General features: G+C 43.7%; 1 protein-coding gene across 2 annotated transcripts in view; it reads right to left on the bottom strand.

The window, feature by feature from the left end:
* Positions 1–1,941: 1,941 nt before the first annotated feature.
* Positions 1,942–23,214, bottom strand: part of Snx30 (sorting nexin family member 30) — a 108,985-nt gene continuing 87,712 nt past the window's right edge. The window contains exons 7-9 of one of the 2 annotated variants that reach the window (XM_042696121.1): positions 22,933–23,019; positions 9,655–9,807; positions 1,942–7,472 (exon numbers count right to left, since the gene is read on the bottom strand). In XM_042696121.1, the coding sequence (XP_042552055.1) occupies positions 7,413–7,472; positions 9,655–9,807; positions 22,933–23,019 (300 nt within the window). In that variant the 3' untranslated portion in view covers positions 1,942–7,412. The remainder of the gene's footprint in view (positions 7,473–9,654; positions 9,808–22,932; positions 23,020–23,214) is intronic. The other variant, XM_042696130.1, reaches the window with a different exon arrangement.

Raw genomic sequence — 23,214 nt, 5'->3', positions numbered from 1 at the left:
GAAGCACTCAGAAGAGCAATGGAGCATCCTTGGCATCAGGGCTTTTCCACTCAATCTGGTACTTTACCATGCTTTTACTTCTGGCCTTTTGCTGGTTAACTGAAGTGTCTTAGGGGCATTTCTGCCTGGATTGGCTTTGATTCAGCTCTCAGCCTTCTGAATAGCTAGGGTTATAGGCATGAGCCACAGGCACCAAGCATCCTTGTTTTCTTTTTCTTGATACTGGAGATAGAACCTTAAGCATGCTAGGCAAGTGCTTTACCACTTGAGCTACACCTATATCCTCATTAGCTTTTTTTGTGCTGGTATTAGGGCTTAAACTTAGGGTTTGGGTACTGTCCCTGAGCTTCTTTTTTTTTTTTTTTGTCGGTCGTGGGGCTTGAACTCTGGGCCTGGGCGCTGTCAGCTCTTCAGCTCAAGGCGAGCGCTCTACCACTTGAGCTACAGCGCCACTTCCGGTTTTCTGGTGGTTTATTGGAGATAGGAGTCTCACGGTCTCTCCTGCCCGGGCTGGCTTTGAACCATGATCCTCAGATCTCAGCCTCCTGAGTAGCTAGGATTACAGGCGTGAGCCACCAGCGCCCAGCTCCCTGAGCTTCTTTTGCCCAAGAACCAGCACTCTACCATTCCAGCTCCATTCTAGCTTTTTGGTAGTTTATTGGAAAGAATCTCACAAATTTTCCTGTTTGAACAGTTTTGAACTGTGATCCTCAGATCTGCCTCCTGAATAGCTAGGATTACAGGTGTCCTGGCTTGGAATTACTGTCTTCTTTGCAAATGTGAAGTAAAGGGGCATATAGCTCCGTCATGAGAGGGCAGAGAGGGCTTCCCAGATGTGACAAATGTTAGCAGTTGAAGCCCAGAACATCCCAGGCAGAAGGAACTGCATGCTGCAAGGCTTGAAGAAAATTTCCCCAAGACACATGAGGAGAGAAAGGAGGTAGGAGGAGAGATGGGCATCAAGGAGGAAGGGATGGAGACTAAGACTGGAGAGGTAAAGATGGACAGCATAAGAGAGCCTTTTCAAATCCATAAGTTTTATCATCTAGTGAGTGTCCATTGGATACTTCGGAGCTGCCTATAAATGATCACTTGTCTACCCATAGCCCCATGGGAAAGGCTTGTATTCATTTCCAAAATGGAAATACTGAAAGGTCAGACCTAATAAATGGAAATGCTAAGACCTCATCCTCAACCCTCTCTGACCCTGCTTTCCTGCCTTGTTTTCTATGACTGTAATTTTAGATTAATGAAGTCTGCTATCAGTAGGCCAAGTCCAGCACCACTGTAGAGCTCATTTCCAAACACATCCAAACATTCAAAAAACCAAGGACATTCCTTCTTACAAATTCTTTAAAAACATCATAGTAGGTTAAAAAAAAAATCAGAAAATGGCTTGCCTTGATCCAGTATATATATACTTTGCTATAAGATGATATAGGAAGGAAATCTCTCATGAAACACCTGGGCAGGCCCTAGACTGCCTGCCTATCCAACGGTTATTATACAAGATAGTTTCTCCATCTCTCCAAGTTGCTGCCAACTTGTAATATGTAGGAGAGGGTAAACTGAGGTTGGGTCTATAAGGAAGTGAAAAAGGAAGATGGGTGCCAGTGGCCCTGGGCCACAAATCTGTAACTCACTTTGATAAGCTGGAAAAAGCAAAGTTAACACTACTAAACCAGGTTAAATGTACAACGTGGAGTTCTCTGTACACAAAGATAATAAAACTATCCTTCCAATAAAACAACCAAGCAAAAAGGGCTAGAGGCATGACTCAAGTGGTAGAATACCTGCTTAGCAAATGCACAAATACACACACACACACACACACACACACACACACACACACACACACATACACAAACTTCCCATTTCTCTGTAAATCCTGATTTTTTTAGGCAAATCACTTGTTTAGAGAAAATACAACAAGACACAAAATAAAGAAAGCATATTTTATACTTTTATTGGTCCATTAAAGTTAATTGAGGTAAAGAAATTTTTTAATTTACAAGCTAATAGTTTATCAAGCAATACAAATTCTTTGTTTACCTCAAAATGTAATACTAATCCCATAGTAAACAATGAACAGAACTTTTATACATATAGATGAAAAACAGAAGTGGACAAAAACCTCATGCCGGCATCAAAAATTCAACATTTCTTTCCTCACTTATAATCTCTGGGGTTCCAAAACAATGAAAACAGGTGACATTCTTTTTAACATCTGGTAGCTTCATAAGACAAAGACTTCGCTCTGTAAAGAAATCAGTTTCTTATCAACACACATTCTCTTAACTTTTATTTTCACAGCTTTTATTTTGGTTAATGGCAGCATGGAAGGATAGGGAAGACAGGGTGGAGAGGTGGGGAGGGAGAGAGGGAGGGGGAAGAGGTGGAGGGAAGGAGAGAGAGAAATAGAGAGAAACAGTTACACAGAGGACTTGACCAATACCTCAGGCCTTTCCTTTCTCTTTTAAATCTTAAATGTAAGGATTGATTTGTAAAAGTAAGAAACACAGTCCATAATGTGGACATACCCTAAGCAAACATTTATATCTCTTCTGGTACAGTTAAAATACAAGTTAGAAAGTTTGCTGGCAGTTTGTTTCCTGGGAGTACATGGGCTGTAGGTCATCTCTCCACACATTCCTGACTCAGGGATGTAGGGAGCAGGCACACAGAAATTCAGAGGATGGGGGACTATGGGACAGACCTGACTGAGCCTCAGGGGGCATCCAGGTGGACAGTGCTGACTGTTAAGAAATGCTGGTTTGTTATCCAATGATGGCCCAGCTGCCACAGGGATATGCTTTAGTAAACCAAACATTCTGATTTGCGATCTACCTTCTCCTCTCCTCATTGCCTCACTAAGGAAAAAGCATTTCCCTCTTCCTCTTTTCAGAATCATATCCAATAAAAGGTTGGCTGGCTAAAGGCTGTGAACAAGCCTGTCCCACAGGAGTTGGGACAGGTATTAGCTGCTCTGACCTGACCTAGAGAGAGCAGAGAGTCACCGAGTGCCAGGGCAGGACTTGTGGGAGAGGCACATAGGCAACACTGCAGCACAGCGTCAACAAAGAGGCTCCACTAAAATGGACTCAATTATGCAAGTCAATAAATAGGTTTTATGTTTTTGGCATTTCAATCTGGCATTTCAACATACGACTCTGAGGAACCAGGGTCTCTTAAAGCGGATCTGTCTTTATCCATAAATTCTTTGAATGGAAATGACTCATCAACGCTGATACCATATTCTCTACAATCAGGAGGATGCCAAAAGGAACTAAATGAATTTTTCTACATTTAAAACAATAAAAGGTGCTGTGGTCTCTGTGTTTCCTTACACTATTAAAAATATCATTTGGCAATAGCAATAGTTCTCACCTTCCAAAAAGGTTATCCTAATTATGACCCCCGCACCCCTTGTTTCCTTAAGGGCTGAAGACTATGCTAGATCTATAATACTGAAGCTGAATGACTGCTTACATTTCTAAAACTCTTTCTACTCAGAGCATTTTAAACACTAGTAGAAGAATAAGGCATATCAGTAGGCATTGACAAATTCTCAAAAAGGAGTTAGGCTTTTAACAGTCGGTGGTGTTTCTTTAAAATTTTGGATTTGTTGATCTTCAAGTGCTAAATACATAGAATGTGTATATGAGACAAACATTGTATTTGTTAAAAGTTAGGTTTTTTTTCATAACATTTATAGACTACCTAGAGAAGTAAAAGCTACCTGGCTAATACCACATAAAAAGGGTTGGGCAGTCATACCCAGGACATACTTCAAACACATATGATCAAGAGAAAATAGTCTGCCCACTTGTAACACAGTCTCTACCCTACTCTGTTTGGATGCCCCTGGTATGTGCAATGGTGGAAAGATAGATATCTTTAAAATCAAACCTGACCACCTTGCAGATTGGGTTGGTAAAAAACTGAATTCCTGGATTTTTTTTTTTACCAAGTTAAAATCAAGAAAGAGGAGAACTGTTGTAACACCCCCAGCTCCAGGTGAAGCCTGGCCCAGAAGAGGACATTTTCCTCAAATATATACATAGGTGACACATGTCATCTTAAAAGGAAAAACGCAAGCAAGGAGAGGGCACGTGTAATCTACTGCCATCTTGAGGCCTTTTGAAAGTGAGAAGGCAACCCCAAATTCCCAACATAATATTGTAAGTGAGGATGGCCAAAGCAGTGTTACCCAGTCATATAATTAGCTTGGTTTCCACAGGCCCTGGAAGTAGGCATTTGAGAAGGTAGAGTTTCAAAGTATGTGCTCTGCCCTGAAGCCTGATGACCTTCTGGGAGGAACTGCCCCCTGGGGTGGGGAGGGGGGATTAGCAGCCCCATCTAGCCAGGGCAAAGCCCACTTCCAGTCCATCCCAAAACCCACACAGATGAGGCCAACACAGCTTTTGACCTTCCTGACCTTGCTCGTCCTCTCCTCTCCATCTTAGGAAGGAGTTTAGAGAATGACTCTGAGGTAGTCCAATAACCTCATCAAAACAGTCAGCTGCCTGCACTCTCAATACCATCAGGCAGGATCAAGTCACACCAAACTGTTCCTCGGGCTACTGTCCTAACAGAGAAACCTCATTTGCCTCTGCCACATGGTCATCAGGCCTATCTCTAAAGCAGGATGACTTCCTGACAAGCCCTCACCAAAGGCAGCCACACAAGCAGTGAGCAGCAAGTATGGCTCATCCCTTCCCGGGACTGGCAAATGAACATCTAGAATATACTCCATGGGGTTGAGATTTGACATGGAAACAGACTTATCTTCATTCACTACTACAGTCAATCTATCTTTGACTACCTGCCCTCAACCTAAAGTTTCATGAAAAAGAAATATGAGAAGTCTATAACCTAGGACAGAGACTATGGCTCGGGAAGGAAGGAGTAAGAAGAGCCTCACCCAGGAGGTCTTTGGCACCTAAATCTCAAGTTAGGCTTCTCATAAGAAATCTCTTTTGCGTTTGACCAGAACGAACAAGCAAATCCTTGCTTGGGACTGTGAGGGCCTCAGGAGCACAGAGAGCCATGGGAAGGGGGATAGGGAGCTCCTCCTTCTTTGCCTATAGTCTCCTTCCTTCTGGGCCTGCCTCCTTATCTCCTCAGCTGCCAGCCTGAAGATGAGGACATGTCTCTTCTTGGGAAGGATTGTTTCTCCATGGAAATCTGTAATGTATGTAGTTTCCTGGCTCTGCCATTGACAACAAGCCTGAAGGACAGAAAGTTTTTATTGCTCCAGCTATTCCTGTGTCTTGAAGCATAGGAATTTCATAGGAAGCAAACAAACAGAGCAAGACAAAATCTCAATGTGCCTTCAAAGATAGGCAGTCTCTCCAGAGCCAGTGATGTCTCCCATGATGAGAGGAAATGACTGTGGACCCCACGACCCTTCCCTTGCAGTGAACATCCCACTGCTGCTTTGAAGGGCTGCCATCTTCCTTAACTAGCCAGTACTCAGGAATGACGGGCCTTCAGCTATGTTCTAGTCACCTCCTAACTCTTCCCACAGTTCTTTCCAAGCATCATTTTGCAAGTGTGCATTCCATAAGGCAAAACATCCAAAGATATTCCAAATATGCTGCTGCTGGATCAAGCCTGGTTTCCTGTGACCTCTGTCAATCCAGGCCTGTCAACAACCAGCTCAGATCCTGATGCCTGCCAAGGCTGGACCCACACATCCATACCACACCAACACAATGGCTTAGAGGTAGAATGAAATGGTGAGACACTGGAGATGGGGTAGGCACATGAGTTGTTCTTACCCTCTGCTCCAGTGACTCATTTCTATTTGTACCAAACTGAAAATTCACATCATAGGATTTTAGAATGGCACAGATGAAAGCAGTACAGGCAAGTACCGACTATCAGAAAAACGACCATTTCAACTGTGAATGTCAAACATGACAGAAAAAGAACAGAACTCTTCCCAGCTCTGGCTGACACACGGTCAACTCTGCTGTGACAATGGGATGAGTGACTTCAACATACTGCACACTGATTGGCATTTACACAGGCAGCAACTGCTTCATTTAAACAAAATAAAAATAAACCTCTACCAGTTATTTGAGGCTTTTGGAGTTCTAAAGGGGTGAATGAACATGTGATGTATGGAGTTTCTTTTCAGGAGAAAGACAATGAGCAGAAAGGTAGATCCTTTATGATTTGGTTTTGTGGTGAATTGTTAAAGAAAATCTGGTAACAGTTTGAAATGAAGACTTTAAACACAGCTGGCAGTCCCCAGGAATTTGGCTATAAATTAAGACTTCAACTACAAGCAAAGCAAGACTACACATCATCTTTGCAGCCCCTGTAGGTACTTTTCTTTCTGACCAGGAAATGTTAAGGGTTAATTAAAGCACTTTATGTAGAACATTCACACTTTAAATTTCAACTGTGTCATAACAATACGATATCAGCCCTCTCACCAAAAGGCTGCCCAAATATTTGGTAGATGTGGCAGGAAATATTAAACTAGGTGTTCTTGGTGAGGTAAAGGCAAATTGCAAAAGCAGACATTGAGGGTGGACTTGGCTTAGGCCCACTACTCTCAACAACAGAGGAGTGACCCTGACTGCAAAACAACAGCTATTCCTACTAGGTCTAAGCCCGATGGCAATGAACAAACAGAAGACATACACTCAAGACCTTCACAGAGGAAAATGCACCTTTTTTTTTTCATTTTCCACAAAAACTTTCTGATCTACTGTATTTGGGGAGCTTTCCCCTCAGCTTCTTGAGGCATCATCTAAGGACAAGGACGCTGGCTTGCTCGCTCAAGCATGGATGCACACAGACATCTGCTTAAGTGGCCCCATGTGAACCAGAAACAAGAAAATACATGTCAGTCATCACAAAGAGGAAGCAGGCCATACTCAGGCTACAGGCCACTGTAAATTAAGGACTTCCCATGGAGGTGCTCCCGCCTCTGTCTAGGCTGAGACAAGTCAATGCCCACAGGGGTCAAGTCAGAGCCATTAGGTCTCTACAGTAAGCCACAGCTCCCTTTACTTCATGCCTCCTCGTGTTTTTGAAAAGTGGGACCTGAGTTCTCTCCCACAACAGGTAATTCTGCTGTCCCCTAAGAGGAAGCGCATGAGATGTCACAGCTGTGGGCTGTTGCTGCCCCTCGGTTTCAAGTCTTCCTAGTGTTCACTGAGAAGGTTCCTTCACAACACGGAGGTATGCTTCTGCTGAGAGATGATTATGGCCTTGCAGGCTCCACCAAGGAATAAATACTAATGGAAAACAACTGCAGGTGCAGGGGGAGGGAGAAAATACACAAACTGGAGGTGCTTCTGTGTCATTTTCCCAACGCCACCTCTCAAGCACTGCAGGGACATTCGGGTGCCATGCCCTGTGTAGGTAGCAGAGTCTCTGTCCCAAGGAGGTGCCTACTTGGCCTCTTGTTTCTCCTGTAGCAGTGGAATAATTGACTCCCACGCCATGAGGCACTGAAACGACAACAGTCACAGGATCAGCACCAAGCCCCAGATCTCACGGCCAGCTGCCTGTGTCCTGCTCCAGGCTCACATTGCCAGTCCTGCCAGCCACCTTTGTCTTAGCGGCTCCCACATATGTTCTCCACACCACTGTCAACAAGGGAGGTCGTTTGTCTGGGATGTGTCTCCTCTATCTTTATGAAAGACAACAGTGTCCCTAACAAGGCTTACATGCTGCCATGACAGTATATGAAGCTTGCAGCCAGTGAGTGGAAATGGATCCACTGGGAGAAAAATCTTTCCCTTGAAAAAGAATGAACAACCCTGGCAGAAACTCTTGATGAGATCTAGAGGTTCTCAGGATGGATAGTGCAAGGTATAAATAGGGCTTGCACAAGATGGGCCAGCCACCTGAGTCAGAGGTGGTGCCTCTGCTCTGCTTCACCAGCCTTGAATTTGCTTATTTGAGCCACTCTTGGATCTCTCAAAATAGAGACTGGGGGGAGGAAGCCCCAACAACTGCGTTTTATTATATCCACATACTGTTGTTAAACATTATATTTACCTTGCAATTCATGGTTCTAACATGAATTCAAACTGAGGTTCTTCCACCACATTATGCTCTTTTCATTCCAGATCCTGGGACAGGCCAGGAGCTTGGAAGATGCTAGCCCGGCCTCTAACTGGCCTCTTACAAGGGAGGGCTAGGTCAACAGATTAGATGAAGAAACAGAGGTATGGAGAGGGACCTTGCCTCAAAGCACAGCTAGTTGTGGAACAGCCTGTTCCTGAGTGGTGCTGGCTATAGCCACATGGTGATGATGCATGGGAACCATCCAAAGTTTGACCCATCACTTCTACATCCTCGTTCATCCACTTACAGCCTGTGTCACCTTGGAGTTTTTAAACCTGGCTGAGTCTTGGTTTCTTCAGCTTTCAATGAGGATCATAAAACCCCCTTGACTGTAACAGTTGAGAGTTAACTTTATGCACATGTAAAGCATCCAGTCCAGAGCCCACTTGGAACCATAGCAGGGTTCCATGAAAATGGCAGTGAGAAGAGGAGCCAGGCCACTTGTCTTCTTAGGCTTTGAACAACTCTTCCCCAACACCTGGTGGGTCAGGGAACTTGGAAAGGTGCAGACACACCACCTCTGAACAATAGCTAAACCAATTAAGTCCGCAGAACAGGTAGGTTCTTCTAGGAATGTGGTAAAGGGGTGGAGTTGGCATCTGTAAATACACTGACAGGTGATTCTATTTCCAAAAGTTTGACTTTAAGGCTGTTACTTGTTAACTGTGATTAGGCCTTTTTGGGGGGCAATACTGGAGCTTGTACTCAAGGCCTTGTGCTTTCTAACCAACACTACCAACTGATCATGCCAACCAGCACTTTATTTGCTTTAGTTATTACAATTTTGCACGTGGTTGGCCTCTGCTATGATCCTCCTGCAGAATCTCTTGAAGTACCACACCCAACTTATTCTTTGAGATCGGGTCTCACTAGCATTTTGCCCAAGTTGACCCTGAACTGAAATATTTTCTATCTCTGCCTCCAAAGTAGCTGAGACTATAGATATGTATCACTGTGCCTGATTCAATTAGACAATTCTAACTTTAGGCCTTTAAAGGATATTGGGATTCATGGGAGAAATGATTTAGAGGCAAACCTTGATTGAGGAGAGGGCCATTGTAACTTGATGGGAGTTGTGCATATGGGTATGTGTGAGTACTTACCCTGAGGTCCACAGGTCTCGGAAACACATGAATAAAAATGTTAATAGAATTGCTTTCCTTTGTACTCCTATATACCTTTATTGTAGGTATACAGAAGCAGTACTTTAAAATCTATTATAAAGGCAGACAATGCTGTGAAAGAGGGCCTATCCACCTCACTAGATGACTGAAGGGTCCCCAGGACAACAAAAGTGATGAATCTGTGCATGGAAACACAGGCAGGGTCAATTAAGCCCAAACTACCACTAACTGGCTGCTTCCCTGCACAGGAGGCCTGACTTTAGGAAGCAGCCATCTGCCAGGACCAAACTGCAGGAGATGAAATGCTCCTCTTCCAGCAGGTGTGCAAGGAAGAGCCTGCAAGTACCCTGCCTCTGCATGAGTGAGGGTGCAGGGAAGCAGGTGGGTTTGGAAGGCTCTGGCTGTGAAGTACAGTCTTATTGGGCTCACTATTTACCTTCTCATAATATTGGATGTTCTTGTCAGCCAAACCCATGAGCAGCTGCCGGAAGTCCTGCCGCTTGTTGTTCTGCCATCTCTCCATGTCGGCTTTCAGGTCAGCATTGAAGCACTCCATCCGATCCTGACATTTCTCCACCTCTGCTGGCACCTGGAAGGGGAGGAAGACGTAGGGGCTTTGTATGTGGGACTGGCTTCTCCTGCCTCAAGTGCCAAAATGCTATATTAAAATACCATCCACATGCTTTTTCCTCTGGGAGCATCTATTTGAATGAAATCTTGGGTTTGGAGGTCTAAGAAGTTGTGAAAACAAAGCAGTATTCTTACCCAATCTTCATACCCATCTAGCACATGAGAACTACATGAGGATCCACCCTCTTCTCTCAATTACAAATGGAAAGGAAATAATTCTGCAGCTCAGAGTCAGATGTCTCTGGTTCCTTTTAGATTTACTCTCCATACTTAAAAGTGGGTACAAACTCTGCACACACAGCCAAGCTGTGCGTGATCCACTGTTTTCCTGTATCTCAGCAGAACTAGAAGTTAGGTATTCCCAAGTCATGTGAACTATTCCAATACTTGTGATATCTGAAATCTTTTCCTTATTCATCAGAGAATTAACTGCAGCAAGAAGACCACTGGCCGGCTTCCTCCCCCAAACTCCATATTATAAATCAATTATAGACTTAATAGCAGATAATCAGAAAGAACTACAGTTAAGTAAATCTAACAAAATGACAGAAAAATTACTTATGTGAATCCAAAGAATTTGAAATACCAAGAAGAAAAATAAAACAGGTTTAAAAACAGCAACAACAACAGGTTGTCTCAAGGTTTTCTTAAAGAGGTTCAGAAGAGTTTCTCGAAAGGGAACTATTACCAGTTGAACTTCACAACTTTCACTTTTCTGTGGTGAGTTTCAACCATTCCACAGGGCTATAGGCCCTACTGGTCACAGAGTCAGCTTCTGTCCTAATCCAAGTGTTCTGCTCGGCCCTCATGATGGCCATTGGTGAAGACGCCCCCACCCAGCAGCAAATGAGCTAGGGGTCACCACCAGCGGTCAATCTCAATCATTCAAGGAAGCTGACTTAACTCCCAAACTTCCTGGGCAAGAAGGGAACCAGAGTAACACCCATATGGCAAGGCTAGGTCTAAGGGCTCTAACACCTTCAGGCTTGTGGAGACCATGTGGAGACAGCTGCAGGACACAGGAGCAAGGGAAGTAGTGTAGCCCGGAAGGTGGGAAAGTGGGTTCAAGCGTGCCTGGAATGAGAACTTAAACTTGAGTGAGAGAAGGTTGAGCTGTAGAGAAAATCATCCTGGCACCTCAAGAGGAAGAACTTCTACAAGGGAAAAAAAGCATCCCTCTTCATATTCAAAGCACTTAAGCTTCTGAAAGAAGAAAAAAGGCTGAAGTCATTCTAGCCTTTCCTTATTCACCCATGTATTGCTGTTGGTTACCTTGGAGGGACATGGAATGAACACAGAGTACCCTGGTTTTCCTGAGCAACTTCTCCACAAACAAACCAGCTTCAACAAGTGAGGTGGAGAGAGCCACGGTGGCTCACAGCCAGCCTTCCCTGCAGACACAGCCCTGTCCCCTTGCTCTGCTCCTGGCCACCTTTCCCATTAGCAACTCAGTAGAAGTGCCTACCAACAACTTCCTGTTTGCTTTTGCAAGAGCAGAAAAAAACTGAGTTTGGAAGGAGAAACCCCTGAAGCTCAGGGAGAAGAAGTAGACTTTCTGGGTCTCTGATTCAAAGGATTTATAAGGTTTCCAGGCTCTGTTCTGGGGGTCAGAGCTGTGTTGACCCACAACTAATCATCAAAACTATAGTTCTGGTTTTTATGACTTAGTTTTGGGTCCGGTCGTGGGGCCTGAACTCTGGGCCTGGGCACTGTCCCTCAGCTCTTCAGCTCAAGGCTAGTGCTCTACCACTTGAGCCACAGCGCCACTTCCGGCTTTTTTTCTTTTTGCTTATGTGGTGCTGAGGAATCGAACCCAGGGCCTGGAGCATGCAAGGCAAGCGCTCTACCACTGAGCCACCTTCCCAGCCCCATGACTTAGTGAGTTTTCTAACCTACTCCATCTTGGCCCTAAGGAATAGAAAGATGTTGAGGTCAGCAGACAGATTGTATCTTCAGTTAACTCCAGAAGGAGGAGAAGCCTGGACAGCAGGGTGAGAGGTTAAAAGTACTTCCATCTCCATGGTATCCCTTATTTGCAATAACTAGTATATGTCTGAGACAAGCAGAAATGGTCAGATAAGTTGATGTTAGGCAAAATGAACCCCAAGATAAGGACTCAAATGGTTTTTCTTTCTTGCTATTGTTTCTAACATATTTATAAGATGATTTCTTTGTTGCTTTGTATGTCCCTCCCCCATGGTATAACCCCTGTTTTCACTGTATTTGATGTTGGTATAATTTGGGGAGGGGAAGGGAAAAAACAAATTGTTTAAAAAGGGTACAGGTAGACCCACTGCAACAATGAGATATACAAGAGGTTATGTCAAAAAATGAACTTTACAACTTTGGTGCAGGGGTGAGGGGGGACGCGGGGGAGGGGATGGCGGGATGGGAAGGGACGCTAAGCGGAAACAAATAAGTGCAAACAAAGGAGGAGGCAACAATGCTTGATAAGAAATGTACTGGGGCTGGGGAGATGGCTCAGTGGTAGAGCTCTTGCCTTGCATGCCTGAGGCCCTGGGTTCGATTCCTCAGCACCACATAAGCAAAAAGAAAAAAAGCCCGAAGTGGCCCTGTGGCTCAAGTGGTAGAGCACTAACCTTGAGCTGAAGAGCTGAGGGACATTGCCCAGGCCCAGAGATCAGGCCCCACGACCGGAACCCCCCCCCCCCAAAAAAAAGAAAAGAAATGTACTCATTACCTTGCTCATGTAATTGTAACACCTCTGTACAATATTTTCACAATAAAAGAAAAAAAGAAAAAAAAAAGTACTTCCATCTGAGGCTGACAAGGTGAAAGACCCCTCCTCCTTGAGGAAACAGTACTGATGATGGAGTAGTGTATGGTATGTACTGGTGAAAGAGAAGACACCTGGACTCACCCAGAAACAGCTCACAGGCCTGGTGTCCACAAAGGACATATTATGGAAAACTCTTGGGCTAGTAAGACTGAGGGTGGGTATCTGTGTTATAAAAAGTTTCTTTTTTCATTTTACAAATCTAGGTTATTTCCTACTTTATGCCACCTTTTGCTCATGCTACCCCACCTAGAGATTTCACCAGACATCAGAGATGAGTCAACACCAAACTATAGGTTGGCATGAGGTTTTACCAGGCACCTGGTCCCCGGGCGGTGGCCATAAAAGCCAGAGATGGCTTAAACTGAGTTAATAGAAATAATTGACAGATTTGGTAACCAACTGCCTGTGTGAAATAAGATACAGGGAGTCATAGTGGAGCCTAAAGTTTCTGAGTGACACAATAACAACAGTACCACCAAGGTACTAGGGACAATAAGCGCATGCTAACAGCACTAATCGTTAAAGAATCTTTGCAAAGCAACTGACAGTGCGCTGTCAGCTCATCTCCACTAAGAAGGCTACTTACTATGAAAATAAGAAAAAATAACAAGTGCTAGCAGTCACGTGGGAAAACTGAAACTCTTGTGTATTGTAGTAGGAATGCAAAATGGCACAGCCCTTACAGAAAATGCTATGGATGTTCCTCAAGATATTAAAAGTAGAATCACCTCATGATCCTGCTGGATTCTCCTTCTGGGTATATATCCAAAATAACTAAAGCAAGGTCTCAAAAGAAATATCTGAATACTCATGTTTACAGCAGCATTAGTCATAACAGCCCAGGGCAGAAGCAAACTGAACGTTGGTGGATAGATGGATAAAGGAAATGTGGCATACACACTATGGGGTTCATTCTATTTTAAAAAGAATATTCTACACATGCCATAGCACAGATGAACCCTGAGGACAGTGCTAGTGACAGCAGTCACTCACAGAAGGACAATACTGCATGATTCCATTTACATGAAGTACTTAGACTAGTCAGTCATAGAAATAGAAAGGAGAACTGTGTTATCAGAGGCTGGGGGTTGGGGGAATGGAGAATTGCGTAAAGGATGTAAGGTTTCAGTTCTGCCAGATGAAGAGTTCTGAAGATTGGCTGTGCAATAGTGTGACTGTACTTAACACTTAGGAGCTATATACTTAAAAATGGTTAAGATGGTCAATTTGTGTTATATAATCTTGCTATAGCAGTATTTGTTTTTTTTGTTTTTTTGCCAGTCCTGGGACTTGGACTCAGGGCCTTAGCACTGTCCATGAGCTTCTTTTTGCTCAAGGCTAGCACTCTACCACTTGAGCTGCAATGCCACTTCTGGCCTTTTCAGTTTATGTGGTGCTGAAGAATCAAACCCAGGGCTTCATGCATGCTAGGAAAGCACTATGCCACTAAGCCACATTCCTATCCCCAGTAATATTTTAATACAAGAAAAAAAAACATGGTATCGAGGACACTGCAGATAGATCCATGTGGATGCTAACATCTATAGAATAAAGAACTAAAAGAAACACCATTGTAGGTGGGCCAGAAGTAGGAGATAAATGGAAGGAAGAGAAGACAGCCAATCCCAGGATGCAGAGAGTTGGAGGAGAAAGAAGGACTTTAAAAAAAGAAAAGACAAGGAAAGAAATTGGGTCAGATGTCTGAAGTGACCAGCGGTGAGGTTGCCCAACTGTATGAGCAAGAGGCCACTGGCATTGACACTCAAGCCTGCATTCTCACTTTGGTTTCTTGCCCTGTGTCTTTGTGACAATTTTCTGACTAGTAACATCCAGCAATCCTTCTATCCCAATGTTCTGGGTTATGTGAGTGAGGTATTGTTAGAGTCAAGCTACTTTGTGTCTGAAGGATACTGAGATGAGAATATCTAGCCAATGGGTGAATGTTGCTTATCCCAAGACACCAAGAATAACAAAAAATTTCTTGATAAAAACCCAAAAAGCAAAAACTTCTAAAGCAAAACTGCATTTTTCACATGGGTTCCCCTATCTTGAGAGAATTTTCACTGCAGAATTCGGGTTGTTGAGGTGCTGGGAAAGGCTTGGATAGCATGAGAATGTGAGGGTGTGTGTGTGTGTGTGTGTGTGTTGAGGTGCTGGGAAAGGCTTGGATAGCATGAGAATGTGAGGGTGTGTGTGTGTGTGTCTGTGTGTATGTGTGTGTGTGTGTTGAGGTGCTGGGAAAGGCTTGGATAGCATGAGAATGTGAGGGTGTGTGTGTGTGTGTGTGTGTGTGTGTGTGTGTGTGTTGTTGAAGTGCTGGGAAGGGCTTGGATAGCATGAGAATGTGAGGGGTGAATGTGTGAGTGTGTATGTGTGTGTGTTGTTGAGGTGCTGGGAAAGGCTTGGATAGCATGAGAATGTGAGGTGTGTGTCTGTGTGTGTGTGTGAGCGCACGTGTGTGTGTGTGTGTCTGTAGGATCCAAGTGGTAGCTCAAATTCACTCAACATTGATTTTAAAATGTATTCTTGAGCACCTTCTTGAGCATTTCCAGGCCCTAGCATATAAATATGTGCCTATGTTTCCTTTCCAGACAAAAATAGGTTAACAAATATCCCAAGATTATGGGGGGAGTGGAGCTCCTGGTTTCTGTAGGGTAGGTCTTCAGACCAATGACGGAACTCATTCAACTGGTGGCCTCCTCAGTCATGCTGTAAGTGAGCAGGTGGGGTAGAGGCTCCTAATCTTTCCTTTTCTGTCAGGCATGGGGCTTGAACTCTCGGCCTGGTGCTGTCCCTGAGCTCTTTTGATCAAGGCTAGTGCTCTGCCACTTTGAGCTGCAGCACCGCTTCTGTTTTGCTAGTGGTTAATTGGAGATAATTGTCTCATTGACTTGCCTGCCTGGGCTGCTTTGAACTGCGATCCTCAGATCTCAGCCACCAGTACCAGGCAAGCCTCTAATCTTTAAAGAGTGAGTGGCAGTGATATTGACTCCTAAAACTCTTTGGGGGAGCCTGAACCTCCAGGCCAGTCACCTCCCAGTTCAAGCAACTTCATGTGTTTTTCCTCATGTGCTATATAGTATTTTCAGTTTCTATGTGCTGAACCTCCAGGCCAGTCACCTCCCAGTTCAAGCAACTTCATGTGTTTTTCCTCATGTGCTATATAGCATTTTCAGTTTCTATGTGAGCTATGAGGTGAGAATTGGGAAAACACTAAACAAACCTAAAAGACTTAAAAACAGGCAGAAGGTAGGGAGAAATGAGTGCCTCAGATGAGAGAAGAGTAGATGTACAATGAGAACCAAGAGTCACAGCTCTGCTCTCCTGCATGTGCTGGGGAGAACCTAAGGAGTCAGACAAGGTTCTGCCCTCTTTGGGGGAATGTGTCTGGCTTTCTAACCCAGGTTGAGACCACAGATGCCATGGAAAGAATGGGGAATCTCTCTTCGCTTGCCATATGTGTCTGGATACAAGGAATCCTCTTGCTTCATTCTGCAGTCTGGACGAGCTCCATACTAAGAAGTCTTGTGTGTGTGTGGGGGGGGGGGGGGGGGGAAGGAGGGAGGGAGACAGAGAGAGAGAGAGAGAGAGAGAGAGAGAGAGAGAGAGTGTCTTGGGTCTTGAACTCAGGGACTGGGCACTGTCCCTGAGCTTTTTTTACTCAAGGTTAATACTCTAACACTTGAGCCACAATCTGGCTTTAAAAAAATATTTTTATTAGAGGTAAGAGTCTAATGGACTTTCCTGACTGGGTTGGCTTTGAACTCAGATCATCAGATCTCAGCTTCTAACTAGGATTACAGGTATGAGACACTGACACCCAGCAAAGGTGCACAGCTTTTAAGAGGTTTGTCCACATGAGCCTGATTGCTACTTGCCTTTTTCCCACTTCTGCTCCTATCCATCTTCATTCAACCTCCACATGCCATTCCCATTCTACCTCACACTGCTGAGCCTGCTTACCTTCCCACCACACGCCTTCATGCCTCCATTCTGACACTCTACATTTCAAACAGTTTCTTCACCTGACACTGTACCCACAGTGAAGCAACTTACAAGTCAGGGTCTAAAATAGCCCCTTCCCATCTTCTTTATTAGTTTTTCAAAACAATCATTAAAAAAAATGTAGGGAGGGAAGGGAGGAGTTGGGAGGCGGGGAGGGAAAGGATAGTAGGGGAAAAACAAAGGAGGGGGTAACAATGCTCAATAGGAAATGCACTCATTACCTTATACTCACTTAACTATAACCCCTCTGTACAATATCTTTACAGTTAAAAAAAAGTAGCTGGGGCTGGGAAGGTGGCTTAGATCTGAGGAACGTAGTTCAAAGCCAGCCAGGGCAGAAAAGTCTGTGAAACTAATCTCCAATAAGCTACCAAAACTGGAAGTAGAGCTGTGCTTCAAGTGACAGGGCACTAACTTTGAGCAAAAAAGTTCAGTGATAGTACCCAGGCCCTGAGTTCAATCCAAGGACCAGAGCCTGCACACACACACAAATTGTAAAGCATCCATTCTCTTTCACTAATTTTACTCTCAAATGGCCAAATGCAAGCACAATTACAATGGAAAAGTTCCCACCACAGGTTATCCCCATTGTTCACACCAGAGTACTTGATTTCCTGGTTAGTACAATTCCTCAGCCCTCTCTTGTTTCCAAAAGTAGCCTTGGTATTCTCCAGAGCTTCTAAAGAGGGTCAAGTTGGAGGAAGTATCGAAATCTAGTCCTGATGGTGCCGAGAGAAGTCATCTTTTAATTTCTCAAAGTTAAAGTAAGTGTGACTATACAATCCTCAGCTCCATTTGCCTGAGAATAAACCAGATCAGTGTCTGCTTTCTCAAGCCTAAAACAAAGCAAATCTTGAAATTCGGAATCCTTATATTCTACTCTACTGTAGAGGCCTCATCATTCCCAGTCCTTAGCACAGGTCAAAAAGCCACAGGGCTCCTAGGTCACAGCTGAGCCATGTGGTGCTCTTCTTCATCCCAAAATTCTTGCAATCTAAGTCCTCCACTCATTTTGAAATTTGAAGGCTGTGGGGCTACTTCCTTTTTCTGGATCACAGAAAAGTAATTAGGTTTCAATACTATTCCATGGCTTTGCCAAGACCAGATTTCTTCACTTTGGGAGGTAACTTTTTCAAGATTTTACCTTAAAATGAATGAATTAGCTCCAGACTCCCTGGATCTTCTATGAACATTCTAAAACCCAGAGGCCTTTCCTCCCCTGCATCCCTGCCTCAGATCAATTAGTAGTTCATTCCCACAGTTGGTTACCATCATTAGAACTGTGGCATCCTTCCGGTTGCTAGCATCTGCGCTACCCCACTTCCTGACTTCTTGGCTTCATTTCATCAACAGCAGATTGAGTTTTATGAGCGCAAAACCACATTAAGCAACACAGAGCAAAACCTTAAGTTGGTCATTTCTTTGATGTCTGTCTACTTTAAAATATCAATGTCTGAAAAAAGCAAACTAAGATTTAAAAATATATAGAGAGATGGCAGCAAAGTTCTTCATGCACATTTTCACTAGAGACATTTGAGCTACAATGGACACGAGAGACATGTCTGTCACTATTTCAACCATTATGCTGAATTTACCCTGACACACAGTCTAACAAGCAAACTAATCCGAGCTGGGGGGACAGAGCTGGGCTTTAAGCCTAAGGTCTTTTGATTCTAAATTCTGTGCTTTTCTTACCATGCCATGGCAGACCCGAGCAGAGTCTTTCTGCCCGTGAGTGGCTGCACAAATTTTGCTGTCCACAGTTATCATTGGTACACCATTGTGGTAGCCTATTTTGCCTTTAAACAGCGTGACTGTTAAATAAGTAGTAAAATCAACTGTGGCTGGAAACACCACCTACTGATGGTCTACACAGGGTGAAAAGGGATGCAGCTGCATATAGGACCTTTACTGAGTCTCACTGACTAGAAGGTATTCCTTTGGTCAGGCCAGGGACCAGTGGTTCATGCCAATAATCCTAGCTCCTCAGGAGGTATATGTGATCTGAAGACTGAGGTTCAAATAGCCCTGGAGCTGGGTGATGATGGCTCACACCTTAAAAGTCTATGAAACTCTTATCTCCAATTAACCACCAGAAAAAGGGAAGTGGTGCTGTGGCACAAAGTGGTATTAACTAGCCTTGAGCAAAAGAACTCAGGGATGGTGCCTAAGTCCAGAGTTTAAGCCCCACAGCTGATTTTAAAAAAGCAAAGTATCTAGTGAATAAAAACTGTATATAACTGAGGTGTATGATTTAATACATACATTAAGTAATCCTAGCTACTAAAGAGGCTGAGATCTGAGGATTGCGGTTTGATGCCAGCCCGAGCAGGAGAGTTTGTGAGACTCTCATCTCCAAGAAACTACTCAGAAAAGGCCAGAAATACGGCTGTGGCTCAAATAGTAAAGTGCTGGCTTTGAGAAGAAGCTCAGGAACAGTGACCAGACCTGGCATTCAAACCCCACAATCGACAAAAAACAAAAGAATTTTTTTTTAAAAAGCCAGCCATGGCAGGAAAATGTGTGACTCTTATCTTCACTAAACTACCCAAAAGCAAGAAGTAAAGCAGTGGCTCAAGTAGTAGAGCACCACCCTTAAGTGAAAAAGCCAAGAAATAGCACCCAGGCCCTGAGTTCAAGCCCCTGTACAGTACCAAAAACAAGTATGAAATTCCTGCAGTCGAGAAGATAAGCTAGGTGGACCGGAAAGCAACATTGAGAGAAGAGGAATCTCCGACACAAGCAGGATGAGGCTGGGAAGCCTTGTCTGGGTGGTACTTGGAGCCAAAATCGGCTGTTCTCTACTCCAAGGGGGCAAGTGTGAGCTTCTAGCAGCCAGTGAGCCATGATACCATGAAGACTTATTGCTTATGCTTATGCTGCTCCCTAAACTTTCAGCTTAGGGAACAGATAAATTCAGAATAGGCTGAACACACTAAATAACAAAAGCAGATTCTTTAAAAACTTCTATTCAGTACCAACCATGTGAAAACACTGACAGAACTATTGAATTGACAACTGTAAAGGCAAGATCCTTCATTCCCAAACCAGACCAGAGGCAGAACTTGCTTGCTTGCTCTCCCTCCTTCCCTAGGCAAGAAAAGTGGCTTTTGGTGTTCATTTGTTTTTTTTAAGTATTTAATTAGCTGGGTATGGTGGCTTACTCAAGAGGCTGAGATGAGGATTGCAGTTCAAAGTCTACGAAGAAGTGGTGCTGTGGCACAAAGTGGTATTGCACTAGCCTTGAGCAAAAAGAGCACAAGGACAGCGCCCAAGCCCAGAGTTCAAGCCCCATGACCGACAAAAACAAAAAACAAACAACCTATATATTCGAGGTGTATGACTTAAACATTCATTAAGTAATGATGATCATAATGAAATTAGTATCTGTCATACCCATGCTGAACTGAGATTCCCCAGATCAAGTTTGTTTTGAACTGAAGGAATGTACCTTTTGATAACATCTCCCCACTTTCCATACCCTGGCAATGACCCTTCTACTCTGTTTCTATAATTTCAACTTTTTAAAATTTCAAATGTAAGTGAGATAACACCATATCTGCCTTTTTCTGAAGTGACTCATCTTTACATTTGGGGCTAAACTGTTACAGATAAAAATATAGTATTCCATGCAACTCCTTTTAATGAGCCTGAGATGTGGGCTCAGCAGATGGTACTATGTTCTAGAATATCACGGGGACAACTAGAAACTTGGCAGTGGGACAAGTGGTAGAAGACAAAGGGCAGCTGTACACCTGACTGCATTTCTATCACAGGCTCCCTTGCAGCACTCAGCATGGGAGAAAGCTGACAGCCCCAGGGCAAGAGGAACAGAACAGGGGGTAGGGGGTAGAGATCCAAGTCACATGCACTAAGCCAACAACAACAGTCTCAATCCTATCCTGCTTTCCAAGAGATGTAAACAGGCTTCACATTCTTCACACACAGGTGACAGGAGAATCAGCACAATAAACACGTATTATACACCTGGTGAGTAGTGAACAGACACTTGGCACCAAAGAGGCTAGGCAACTTACAGAGCTGCTCCCACCTATGAAATGGGGAAATGGGGAAAGAACAATGCCTCCTGTCTAGAACTTGAATGACTGGTATGGTAATTATGTGACGTAATTAATATAAAAGCAAGGAGTGCCATCTCTGAGGTTCCAAAGCTGGTTCCTTTCCAGAGAGGGTGGATAGAAACGTTCTGATGTCCAATTATTTCCTTGAAGCTTGGGTCCCTTACTATGTTGTCTTTTGCAACATTCCCTAGCCCTACCCTTTCTTTGAAAACAAATGAAACATCAACTACAAACAAAAAAGAAACACAACAACATAATGGTGGCTGCAAGAGTATGCAGTTGGACCACAGGTATAATCCTAGTTCTACCAGTTGTAGCTATATGATCTTGGAGTTTGATTTGCAAGTAATAATGATGATAACTAAACTGAAACTATTAAGGAATAATGAGATTCCATCTATTATCTATCAATTTATTCATTTATCTATGTATATGTGGAAGGGGGAGATTTTAGCACACTGCAAATACTTCTACACTGTTATTACTCTTGTTTCTAGTCCTCTCTGGGAAGAAGAAAAGCACAATGCCATAGATGTGTTTTACAAACTTGACCCCTAATCTCAACCTAGAACACAAGAGCCAGAAAATAGAAAGACAAGTTAGGAAGCTAAAGGACCACTATTTTTTGGTGGAGGGGCAATCTCATTTTTATTTTCTACCTTAATATTACAGAAGTAACCCACATTTACATTAGTAAATTAGTCTTTAGTAACACTTAAGCATGTTGAGGAATTTTGAACCCAAAAGCTCCTTGTGTTTCCTCAAGTTTCTATGTGCAGTAAAACTTTGGGTTTGATGTTTGGGAAAACTGGATTTTCCAAGTGATCTAGCTGTAAGGACCACCATTTGTTGTTTTTACCCCAAAATGCAACCAACATTTATCCTTGCCATGTATATCTAGCCCAAGCTTGCCCCACATGCAACACTGTTGAAACAAACAGATTGAGTGTCTGACAAGCAGGTAAACTAGTACTTCAGCAATGTAGGTTGCTATAAAAGTTTCTAAGTGCTTTGTCCTGGCTTCTGAGTCAGTAATAGTCTGTAGGCCCACCATGTACCTCACCATGAGATCCCTGATCTGGACTTTTCTCCCCTCTTCCCACAATGCCATTTTATGAAGATGCTGCCAATGAATGGTGGAGCTGCAAGTCTTTAAAAAAGAAAAAGTCTTAGCAAGAAGAACAGTGTTGAAGGAGTAACAATACTCAACTTCAAATTCTATTACAAAGTCACAGTAGTAAAAACAGTGTGGCACTGCCACAAGACTAGGCCTCAGGACCAGTGGAACAGAATAGAAGACTCAGAAATGAACCACCTAATATTTGAAAAGGGAGCCAAAAACAGGCTGAACAAAGACAGCCTTTTCAACAAATGGTGCTGGAAAAAATTGGCTATCCACATGCAGAAAATTGAAGCTAGATCCTTATATATCACCCTGCACCGGAATCAATTCCAACTGGAGCAAAGACCTCAGTGCAAAACCAGTCACCATGAAAATATTATAGGAAGGGGCAGGGGAAACACTAGGGCTCCTAGACATGGGTTGAAACTTCCTAATATCCAGAATCACAACAAATCAAAGACTGGATAAAAGGTATGATTATCAAAATAAAGCATTTCTGCAAGGCAAAGGACATAGCTAACAAGATAAATAGCCCACAGAATGAGAGATTTCTACCAGCTATGTATCAAAGAAGGGCCTCATATCAAAAATATATTAAGAGCTAAAAAAACTTAAACCCCTCCAAAGATAAACCTCAAAGAAATAGCCCAATTAATAAATGGGCTAATGGCCAGGCGCCAGTGGCTCATACCTGTAATCCTAGCCACTCAAGAGGCTGAATTCTGAGGATCATAGTTCAAAGCCAGTTCAGGCAAGAAAGTCCATGAGAGCCTTTTCTCCAATTAACTACCAGGAAACCAGAAGTAGTGCTGTGGCTCAAAGTGGTAGAGTGCTAGCCTTGAGTGAAAAAGCTCAGAGACAGCACCCAGGCCCTGAGTTCAAGACCCATGAACAACAACAACAACAACAAAGACTTCTCAGAAAAGCAAAAAGAGCGAAATAATATCAGCACATCCCTGCTGGCAGTGACCACCTTAGCCATCCAGATCTGGCCATGAGAATTACTTAGCACCAGTGGGGTGATAACTGTTTTCAGTCTGCAGCAGCCCATCCCTTGCTGGTAGTTCCCCTGACCTTGGGGCGGTCTTCCTTTCTCAGAGCCACAGCTTCCAGTTTGGCTTCATACTCAGCTTGAACTTGGTCCCTCTTCTTTAACACGCTCTGTGGGAGGCATAAAGAACAAGCATGTAACACACCATCTGCAAAGGACCTCAGACTCCCTGCCCTCCCCAGATGATGGCACTCCAGGCCCAGTCATGTGCTTTCAGAACCATTTGGTTGTGGTCTAGAAGCTGTAGTATGACATGTGAGTTGGGACTCGGGAAAGAAAGCATAGTAAAGGAGAAGAAAAGGAGA

This window comes from Dipodomys spectabilis, unplaced genomic scaffold (assembly GCF_019054845.1).
Source record: "Dipodomys spectabilis isolate Male_0828 unplaced genomic scaffold, ASM1905484v1 ptg000006l, whole genome shotgun sequence".
Taxonomy (NCBI): domain Eukaryota; kingdom Metazoa; phylum Chordata; class Mammalia; order Rodentia; family Heteromyidae; genus Dipodomys; species Dipodomys spectabilis.
This window is presented reverse-complemented; position numbering and strand designations above follow the sequence as displayed.